The sequence below is a fragment of the Rhineura floridana genome, chromosome 2 (assembly GCF_030035675.1).
Source record: "Rhineura floridana isolate rRhiFlo1 chromosome 2, rRhiFlo1.hap2, whole genome shotgun sequence".
NCBI classification, from domain to species: domain Eukaryota; kingdom Metazoa; phylum Chordata; class Lepidosauria; order Squamata; family Rhineuridae; genus Rhineura; species Rhineura floridana.
Genome location: NC_084481.1, coordinates 125,641,366 through 125,651,199, shown reverse-complemented (window position 1 = coordinate 125,651,199; position 9,834 = coordinate 125,641,366). Strand labels below are relative to the sequence as shown.

The following is a 9,834-nucleotide window of genomic DNA, read 5'->3' as shown; positions in this document are numbered from 1 at the left end:
AAGCAGGAGGACCCTGGGTGGCCGTCCGGAGATTCTGGGAACTTTGCCACCAGTGGCTGAAGCCGGAGAGACGCACCAAGGAGCAGATCCTGGAGCTGCTGATCCTGGAGCAGTTCCTGGCCAGCCTCCCGCCGGAACTGCACGGCTGGATCCAAGCAGGCGGGCCGGAGACGTGTTTCCAGGCAGTGGCCCTGGCAGAGGAGTTCCAGTTGAGGGAACATGTGGATAAGGAGCAGGTAATAGTGTCTGTCTGTTGCTATAAGCTCCTAGGGACTACTGGATTTTGGTATACCTTGCTGCGGAATGCAGAAATAGTCTGGTAAGACTGGTGGTTGAAAGAATAAAGAAGCGTAAGGTTTATTGAAGGTGAAGGTGTCCCCGCACTTGTAGTGCGAGTCATTTCCGACTCTTAGGGTGACGTCTTGCGACGTTTACTAGGCAGACCGTATATATGGGGTGGGATTGCCACTTCCTTCCCCAGCCTTTCTTTACCCCCCCAGCGTATGCCGGGTACTCATTTTACCGACCACAGATGGATGGAAGGCTAAGTGGACCTTGACCCCTTTTACCGGAGATTCGACTTCCTCCTTCCGTTGGAATCGAACTCTGGCTGTGACCAGAGCTTCTGCTGCGTTACCGCTGCTTACCACTCTGCACCACGGAGGGTCTTTATAAGATTTATTACTACTGGGAAATAAAGTCGTTCTGACTGCAGACATACATGTGACCATTGTAGACCTATGAGACTTGTACTCACAGGCACTACCTCTTGACTAACAAAGAAGGGAAGAGAAGGGAGGAAGTAAAGCCTGAGGAAATAAACAAGTTTAAAGAAAGAATCAGCAAGGAATGAATAGGTTGCTCTTCTCCATTTCTTATAGACCACACTCATACCTTACATTTAAAGTGATATTATACCACCTTAAGCCGTCATGGGTTCCCACTAAGAATCCTGGGAAGTGTAGTTTGTTTAAGGATGCAGAGAGTTGTTAGGAGACCCCTATTCCCCTCACAAAGTGACAATTCCCAGAGTGGTTTAACAATCAATCCTTCTTCCCAGGGAATTCTGGGAATAGTAGTTCTGTGAGGGGAATCGGGGCCTCTTCTAACAATTCTCAGCACCCTTAACAAACTACAGTTCCCAGGATCCTTTGAGGTAGCCATGACAGTGGTATAATACTGCTTTAAATGTATAGTGGATGTGGCCTTAGTTTCAGGGAGACGGCCCAAACAGGATGTTTATTGAGTCCCGGATGTTTAAGAACATAAGAAGAGCCTGCTGGATCAGGCCAGTGGCCCATCTAGTCCAGCATCCTGTTCTCACAGTGGCCAACCAGGTGCCTGGGGGAAGCCCGCAAGTAGCACCCGAGTGCAAGAACACTCTCCCCTCCTGAGGCTTCTGGCAACTGGTTTTTCATCAGTTTTATAGGTTTTAGAAGTGAAGCACCTCTGAGATGCTTGCCCAACTTTTTCTAGAAGACATCAAGACATTGCTGAGAAACATTGGCTAACGACGTGGGACTGACGACCACCAAGCCTTGGGGGTGGCGATGGCAGCAGAGCGCAGATCTGTAGCCGCCTGGGCTGTCCAGCTGGATTCCGTGCCAGAGGATGGAGTGAAGACTGAGGCAGCGGAGGACATGTCGGAATCTGACCCAGGCAAAGCTGCAGTGAAAGGCCCTCTGGCTATCCGCTTGGAGAACATGGACAGATTCTGGGAAGAAACTGCACTGGACCATATTAAGCGGGAACCTGAGGGAGGGCCTCAGGAGTGCTGGGAAGCTCAGTGGCAGAGATTCCTAAAGGCCGTGTGGTCTGCTCAGCCTGAACCAGGAAACATGCGGCTGGGGAGGGACGGCCCGAGAGACATCGATCCTCAGGCTGATTTGGCTCCCTTGGAGGGGGAATTGGATGGGAGGCTGCAGCCTGGGCGAGACCAGGCGGCCCAAGTCTTGCCTGGCCCCGACAGAGAAAGCCACCAGCCTGCCCACAGCATTTTGGCCATGGACAAGGCAGATTTCGGAGAAGTGAAGGAGGAGATCCCAGACGAGGCGGCCACCACCCTGGAAGTGGAGCGGCTCTGCTTCCGGCAGTTCCGCTACCAGGAGGCTGAGGGCCCCCGGGAGGTTTGGGAGATGCTCTGGAAGCTCTGCCATCGGTGGCTGAAGCCGGAGAGGCACACCAAGGAGCAGATCCTGGAGCTGGTGATCCTGGAGCAGTTCTTGGCCATCCTGCCCCAGGAGATGCAAGGCCGGGTCGGAGAAGGTAGGCCGGAGACTTGCTTTCAGGCAGTCGGCCTGGTGGAGGATTTCCTGGAGAGGCAGGAAGAGAACGAGCGACCGGAACGACAGGTGAGCGGGGGGGGGGGGACAAAAGACAGTATGAAAGGGAGCCTGGAGACCTAACCGTCAGTGGTAGCTTCTCCTGTTTGTATGCCCATGCATTGGTTAGATTGGCTGCTGCCTTAGAGATGGTTTTAAAAATAGGAGCTGGCAAATTCATGTAGGTCAGTAGAACCTCCAGGTTCAGAGGCAGTGTACCTTGGAGTGCCAGTTGCTGGGGACAGACAACAGTGCTGTTGGGGCAGTGCCCCATTTGCCCTAGTGGACCAGCCTGCCCTGCTGAGAAGGCAGCCTATGCTGGGCTTTGGCCGTTGAGGGCTTTGTGCGAGTTTTTCTATCTGACATCTTGAAACGCTCCTGAAACTGAACAGGGAGCCTCTGCAGACGCAGGAGATGGGCTGCTGCCTCCTGTCCCGACTTAAGCCGTTTAATCCTCCACCCATCTTCAAAGGTAGCTCAGGGGTAGAGCATCTGCCTTGCATGCAGAAGGTCCCAGGTTCAATCCTCGGCATCTCCAGGTGGGACGGGGGGGGAACAGCCCTCTCCCTAAGACCCTGGAGAGGCACTGCCAGTCAGTGTAGCCAATACTGAGATAGATGGTCTGATTCAGTGTAATGCAACCTGTGGCCCTCCAGAGGTTGCTAGACTCCAACTCCCCATCTTCCCTGACCATTGGAAGTGCTGCCTAGGGGTGATGGGCACTGGAGTCCGGCAACCTCTGGAGGGCCACAGATGTTCCCCATCCCTGTTTTATAAAGCAAGTGCTGATGTTCCTAGTTTTTTTGAGGGTGGAGACATAGTTCAGTGGTAGAGTTAAGTTCCTTGAATGAGGAAGGTCCCAGGTTCAATCCCCGGCATCTCCAGGCAGAGCAGCGGTAGGGAAGCTGTTCCAGCCCAGGGGGCCACATTCCTTCATGACCAGCCTTCGGGGGGCCAGATGCCAGTGGTGGGCGGGGCCAGAGGACAAAGGGGGCAGAGCAGCGGATGCACCTCTTACCTTTGTGTTTGGGGGGCTATGCGGCAGCCACGCAAAAGCCAGAGTTTTCTGCACTCCCAAATCTCTCCGTCTAGGCAGAGGCATCGGAGGGCTTTAAAAGAGGATTAGACAAATTCATGGAGGAGAAGGCTATCAAAGGCTGCTATCCATGACGGCTGTGCTTGGCCTCCACAGTCAGAGGCAGTAGATGCTTCTGAATACCAGTTGCTGGAAACTGCAGGAGGAGAGAGTGCTCTTGTGCTCAGGTCCTGCTTGCAGCAGTCCCATGGGCAACTGGTTGGCCATGGTGAGAACCAATCAATAGCCTTTACTGCATAGTCAACAGACCATAGCAGGCACTCACAGCAAGATACAAATACACAGACAAATACATTTTACAATTGTTGTACACTTTCAAAATCTCTTACAGTGCACTGGCTTACAGTACTTACAATACAAAGTAACTATAAACTGTAAACCGTCAGATGACTTCAGGTAGCATATAATCAGGCCTTCGGACCCAGCATGTCCTTTCTGATCATCATTGCTTGATTTAAATATTTGGCCACACTCAAGGTAACTGATTCATCGGAGTCCTGAATAAGAATCATTAAAAGTGTACTGGCCGATTGCCCAGGATAATGGTGAGAACAGGATGCTGGACTGGACTAGGTGGCAGGGCTCTGGAGTAGGAGTCGGAGTCAGAAGCAATTTTAGGTGGAGTCGGAGTCGGTAGAAATGTACCGACTCCGGCTTCAGAATAAATTTTGATTGACAATTTTTTAAAAATATAAATTCAAAATGTCAAAGAAACTTCCCATGAAGTCAGCTGTAGTTGAGCGTTTCACCATAACTCAAGATGGAATACATTTTGTGTGTCAGTGTATGACACAGGACCCAGATGAAGACAAATGCTGTGATGCCAAGATCAGCACATATTCAGGCAGCGATAAAAATGCTCCTATGAGAGCTTCCAATTTAAAAAGACATTTACAGCCCTTTCCAGGGCTGTGGAGTTGGAAGTAATTTTGGGTGGAGTCGGAGTTGGACAGTAGAAAAATAGAGGAGTCGGAATTGGAGTTGAAGGTTTGGCGTACCAACTCCACAGCCCTGCTAAGTGGGGCACTGGCCTGATCCAATAGGGCTTATCTTATGTTCTCATGTTCTTATTATCAGAGTTCAAGGACACTTCCAGCCAGGCAAAAGCACTCCGGGAGGGAGGGTTTGGGGCAGGGCAGGGGTGTGGCCCAGGAAATATTACAAAGGCCAAATAGAGAGGCCTTTGAGGGCCGCAGGTGGCCCCTGGTAGGACCTCTGCCTGAGACCTTGGAGAGCTGCCGCCAGCCAATGTTGACAACACTGAGCTCGATGGATCGGTGGTCTGACTCGGTCTGAGGCAGCTTCCTGTATTCCACAGTGCAGTGTGAGGGTTTAGGCAGAAAGGGTCGAATTCCCGGCATTTCTCATCCATATCTTTGTCTTGTTCTTTCTGCTGCTTCAGGCCCTGTGGAGATTCAAGGAGGAAGCTGGTGATTCCCCTGAGGCAGGTGGGGCTCTGTCGGACTCCGGTGAGTGGCCGCTCTTCAGAGAGGTCAAGCAGGAGGACACGGCTGCCGATGTCCCTTTGCTAGGTAAGGAGTCCTTGGCTGGATGACGTGAATCCCCTTTCAGGGTTATAGCTGCCTGTTCAAGTTCAAGGTTCTGGTTTTGGTGTACAAAGCCCTATACAGCTTGGGACCAGGATATCTGAAAGATCGTCTTATCCCTTATAAACCCAGCAGATCGCTGTGCAGGTGAGGGCTTCCTGCAGATACCATCTTATCAGGAGGTCCGTTCTGCACAACATAGGAAGTGGACCTTTAGGATAGTGGCACCAACACTTTGGAATTCCTTCCCCTTAAATATTAGACAGGCACCACCTCTGTTATCTTTTTGGTGCCTACTGAAGACCTTCCTCTTTCAACAAGCCTTTTAAGTAGAGATCTTATCCCAGTCTGCATCTGTGCTGGAATTGCTTTTTAAGATGTTTAGCTTTTTTAAAATAGATGTTTTTAAAGGTGTTTAGTTTTAACATGTTTTTAAAGATGATTTGTTTTAATGTATTTTAAAGTCTGTTTTTATGATGTTTTAGAGTGTTTTTAGTTTTTTTGTTCGCTGCCCTGGGCTCCTACTGGGTGGAAGGACGGGATATACATTTAATAAATAAATACATAATAAATAAATAAGATAAATGTAGGCAAAGATAGGAAGCTGTCTTAGATGTCTTCTCATTAGTAAGGAAAGGCTCTGCCAGGGTCCTGGAGCATCTTTACTGGTCAAACAGGACAATATAGGATGAGATGGATCAATGTCTGGTTTGGTTTAAGGCAGATTCACCAGGCTGTTAGCTGTTTAGGCAAATATGTCTCTACTTCATTTTATTGTTTAGATATTTGTAAGCCAAAAAACACCCCCAAGGGAGCTTGCATAAAAAATTTAAAACACAATTATTTAAAGCACTCATTTACAAAGCCTCAAAGAAAGTCCAGCTAAGCAACTCTCTAAAATTAAAAAAGCATTAAGAACAATTTAAAACCAGCAGAACAATACCTAATACCACCAAATGAAAGCATCTTGAATAAGAGCTGTTTAAAATGGATAGGCCTTTTTTAAATGCCAGAACTGATGGTCCCAGCTGTATGTCTCCTAAGGAGGGAGTTCTGCAAGTAAGAGGCCCTCACGGTTAAGGCCTTGCCTCTAGTGCCACAAATCTAACTGATACCATAAACAGCCTAGAAAGTAGGATATCGGATGCTTCTCTTAGGGTCTGGGTAGGTTCACACAGGTACGTAGGCAAGTCTTCAAGTAATCTAGTCTCAAACCTTTTCAATGCTGTATAATTTAACACAAGCCCCCCTTTCTCTTTGATGAAGAGAAATCCCCCACTGTAAAGATTGTCTCTTTATTCCAGCAGGTGGCGAGAGGACATTTTGGAAGGAGAAGAATATGCTGGTCAATTCTGAAGGTGAAGTACATTGGATGCTGCCAGGGAGAACAGAACAGACCATTTCACGATACCCTGACTGGGGAGAAACTTCTGAAAACCAGCAGGAAGCTTGGCCCCATAATGAAGAAGGCGAATCCATTCATTTTCAGCTCCCTGCAATGCCAATCCAGCAAAGAATTCTCAAAGGCGAGATATGTACTGAGTGTGGAAAATCCTTTCGATGTAAGGCAGAGCTCACTGAACATCAGAGAATGCATTCAGGAGAGAAACCTTACATGTGCCCAGACTGTGGGAAGAGCTTCTGCAGGAGGAATGTCTTGGTTGCGCATCAGAGGATCCACACTGGGGAAAAGCCCTTTAATTGCCGAAACTGTGGGAAAAACTTCAATCAGCGATCACATCTTACAGCTCACGAAAGAACTCACACGCAAGAGAACCCCTTTGATTGCCCTGACTGTGGACAAAGCTTTAGCAGGCGAACTGGACTTGTGGCTCATCAGAGAATACACACGGGAGAGAAGCCCTATCATTGCCCAGACTGTGGGAAAAGCTTCAGGCAGAGATTCGACCTTATTCGACATCAAAGAATCCACACAGGTGAGAAACCGCATGAGTGCCCTGACTGCACCAAAAGCTTCAGGAACAAGTCAGCTTTCCTTGTGCACAGGAGGATCCACACAGAGGAAAAACCATACCCATGTTCAGGTTGTGGGAAAAGCTTCCGCCATCGCACAAACCTCCTTGCGCACGAAAGGATTCACACAGGAGAGAAGCCATACAAGTGCACAGAATGTGGAAAGAGCTTTGGCGATGGGTCATCCCTTATGAAACACAAGCGAGCCCATACAGGGGAGAAGCCCTTCCAGTGCCCTGACTGTCCTAAAAGTTTCAGGGACAAGTCAGCTTTTGTTGTACACCAGAGGACACACACGAGGGAGAAACCGTATCATTGCTCAGGCTGTGGGAAAAGCTTTAGCCACCGCTCTAACCTTCTTAAGCACGAAAGAATCCACACTGGGGAGAAACCGTACAAGTGCTTGGAATGTGGGAAGGGCTTCACTCAGAAGCCAAATCTCCTTGTGCACGAGAGGACACATCTGAAAGAGAAAGCGTAGATTTTCTCAGAGGGTGGGGAATGCCACCTCACTAGGCATCAGTGGAGGAGCAAATAGCTGAAAAATAAATAAGGTCACAAGTCTCCTTTTAGAGATGCTCCAGTCTCTTGGCATTTCCTGCCATTATTGAACGGCAAAGAGGAAAGTCAGGAGAAGTGTGTGTGTGTTTATTTGTGGCATAAAAGTGTGGGAGGTCGTCAGGCCATGGTCAAGTCTCAGTGTAGATGGAGAGACCTTCTTGATAAGGTTCTTTTCATATCGTTCAGCAGTGAAGCCTGCAGGGATCAAAAACCATCTAAGGACATAAGGAGAGCCCTGGTGGATCAGATGGAAGGTCTGCTGACACCAGCATCCTGTTTCCCACAGCTTAGTTTAGTTTCTTTGGAGACTGCTTTCCCGCAGGAGACTGCATCCAAAACAGCTTACCATGAACATTAACTTGTTATCGAGATACATAATTTTTTTTTAAAGCTGCCAATTTGTTATAAGTAGAGATATGAAAGGCTAGGAAAAAATCCTGTTTTGTCTGGTATTTTCTTCCAATTTTTTCAGTTTTTTTTCCCCCGGGCCTTCGCATCTTTAATAACATGGGTTCCCCACTTCTGGTTCATGGACCACCAGCGGTCTGCAAGCCTATATTGCTTCATTTTTCCTGAAATTGTATTTTAGAATCATAGAATCATAGAGTTGGAAGGGGCCTTGTAGGCCATCGAGTCCAACCCCCTGCTCACAGCAGGAAATCCACAGCTAGAGCATCTCCCGCAGATAGCTGTCCAGCCTCCTCTTGAAGACATCCAGCGAAGGGGATCCCACCACCTCCCTAGGCAGTCGGTTCCATTGCCGAACTGCCCTTACTGTCAAGAAGTTCCTTCTAATGTCCAATCTGAATCTATGCTCCTGCAACTTAAAACCATTAGACCTAGTCCTACCCTCTGGGGCAGCAGTGAACAAATCTGTACCCTCCTCTATGTGACAGCCCTTCAGGTACTTAAAGAGTGCAATCATGTCACCCCTCAGCCTTCTCTTCACCAGACTGAACATGCCAAGTTCCTTCAACCTTTCCTCATATTTTATTACACTATAGCTTGAATTCCATGGAATGCAAATGCTAATACAATAAAATCCAATGTAAGAAATAAAAGAAGCAATAACATTACAGTTAAAAATCATACAGCACCTAGCACCAGCACATTGCAATTGCTACAACAGGCAGAAAAAATCATTGTGGTCCTCGAAAACCCTCAGTAATTGTCAAGTGGTCCGTGGGAACAAAAGTATGGGAACCGCAGTGTTATAACACATATTAATAAATTCAAATATGACCAAATGAGCAGTTTAATAAAACACAGAGTAAATTCAGTGTTACAGTGAAATAATCTAGGCTTAGTACTCAAGTACAAAGGTAACTAAAGTAAATACATTAAAATAAAGCAACTCCCATCATCCCTGGATACTGGCCGTGCCAGCTGAGGCTGATGGTAGTTGGGAGTCCCCACAACATCTGGAGGGTCAGAGGTTTCCCTACCTTTCACTTAGGCCCACTGTTCCCAGCCTGGCACTGTGAAGATGTATTGGGCTACAGCTTCCATCATCCCCAGCCAATATGGCTAAGGATGATGGGAGTTGTAGTCTGACAACATTGGAGGGGGCAGCAAATGGGCTTAGGCCTAGGCTGAACTGCTTAAGTCATGTTATTGCTGTTTCCTTTGTATTTATACACATAAATCCCTTTGTCTTTTACTCTTGCCTCCATTACTGGATACCACAGGAAGCAAGAGCCCTCTCCCCATTGCTCATCACTGGCAGCTGGTATGTGGAGGTAGACTGCCTCTAGGCATGTAGGTTCCATAAACCCGTCTTGAGTGATAGCCACTGAGGGCCGTAGCTTAGCGGCAGAGTATCTGCCTTGCATGCAGCAGGTCTCTGGTTCAGTCCCCAAAGTTTCCAGGGAGGGCTGGGGAAGAGCCCTGCCTGAAACCCTAGAGAGCCGCTGCCAGTCAGTGTGGACCAGAGCTTGGAAAAGTTACATTTTTTGAACTACAACTCCCATCAGCCCCAGTCAGCATGACCACTGGATTGGGCTGATGGGAGTTGTAGTTCAAAAAAGTAACTTTTCCAAGCTCTGGTGTGGACAATACCGAACTAGATTGACCAATGGTCTGACTCTGTAGAAGGCAGTTCCCTGTGTTCCTATGCTTTCCTTCATGAATTTGTCCAGTCCCCGTTCAAAGCCATCTTTATTTATTTTTCATGTACATCATTCTACCTTTCCCAGAGGCTCAAGGTGATACATATACTCTCCCCCGCCTATTTTATCTTCACAACAACCCTGTGAGGTAGCTCAGGCTGAAAGAGATAGTGACCAGCCCAAGGCTCACCCGGTGAGAGCTTCATGGCCTTGACTGCAGCTTTGAA

The 9,834-nt window shown here is 48.2% G+C and overlaps 1 protein-coding gene across 1 annotated transcript; it reads left to right on the top strand.

The window, feature by feature from the left end:
- The first annotated feature begins 1,550 nt into the window (after nt 1-1,550).
- LOC133377989 (zinc finger protein 436-like) lies at nt 1,551-7,591 on the top strand. Its single transcript, XM_061612776.1, has 3 exons — nt 1,551-2,351; nt 4,820-4,949; nt 6,272-7,591. Exons 1-3 carry the CDS (start codon nt 1,551-1,553, stop codon nt 7,417-7,419), a joined length of 2,079 nt encoding a protein of 692 aa, XP_061468760.1. The 3' UTR covers nt 7,420-7,591.
- The last annotated feature ends 2,243 nt before the right edge of the window (nt 7,592-9,834 follow it).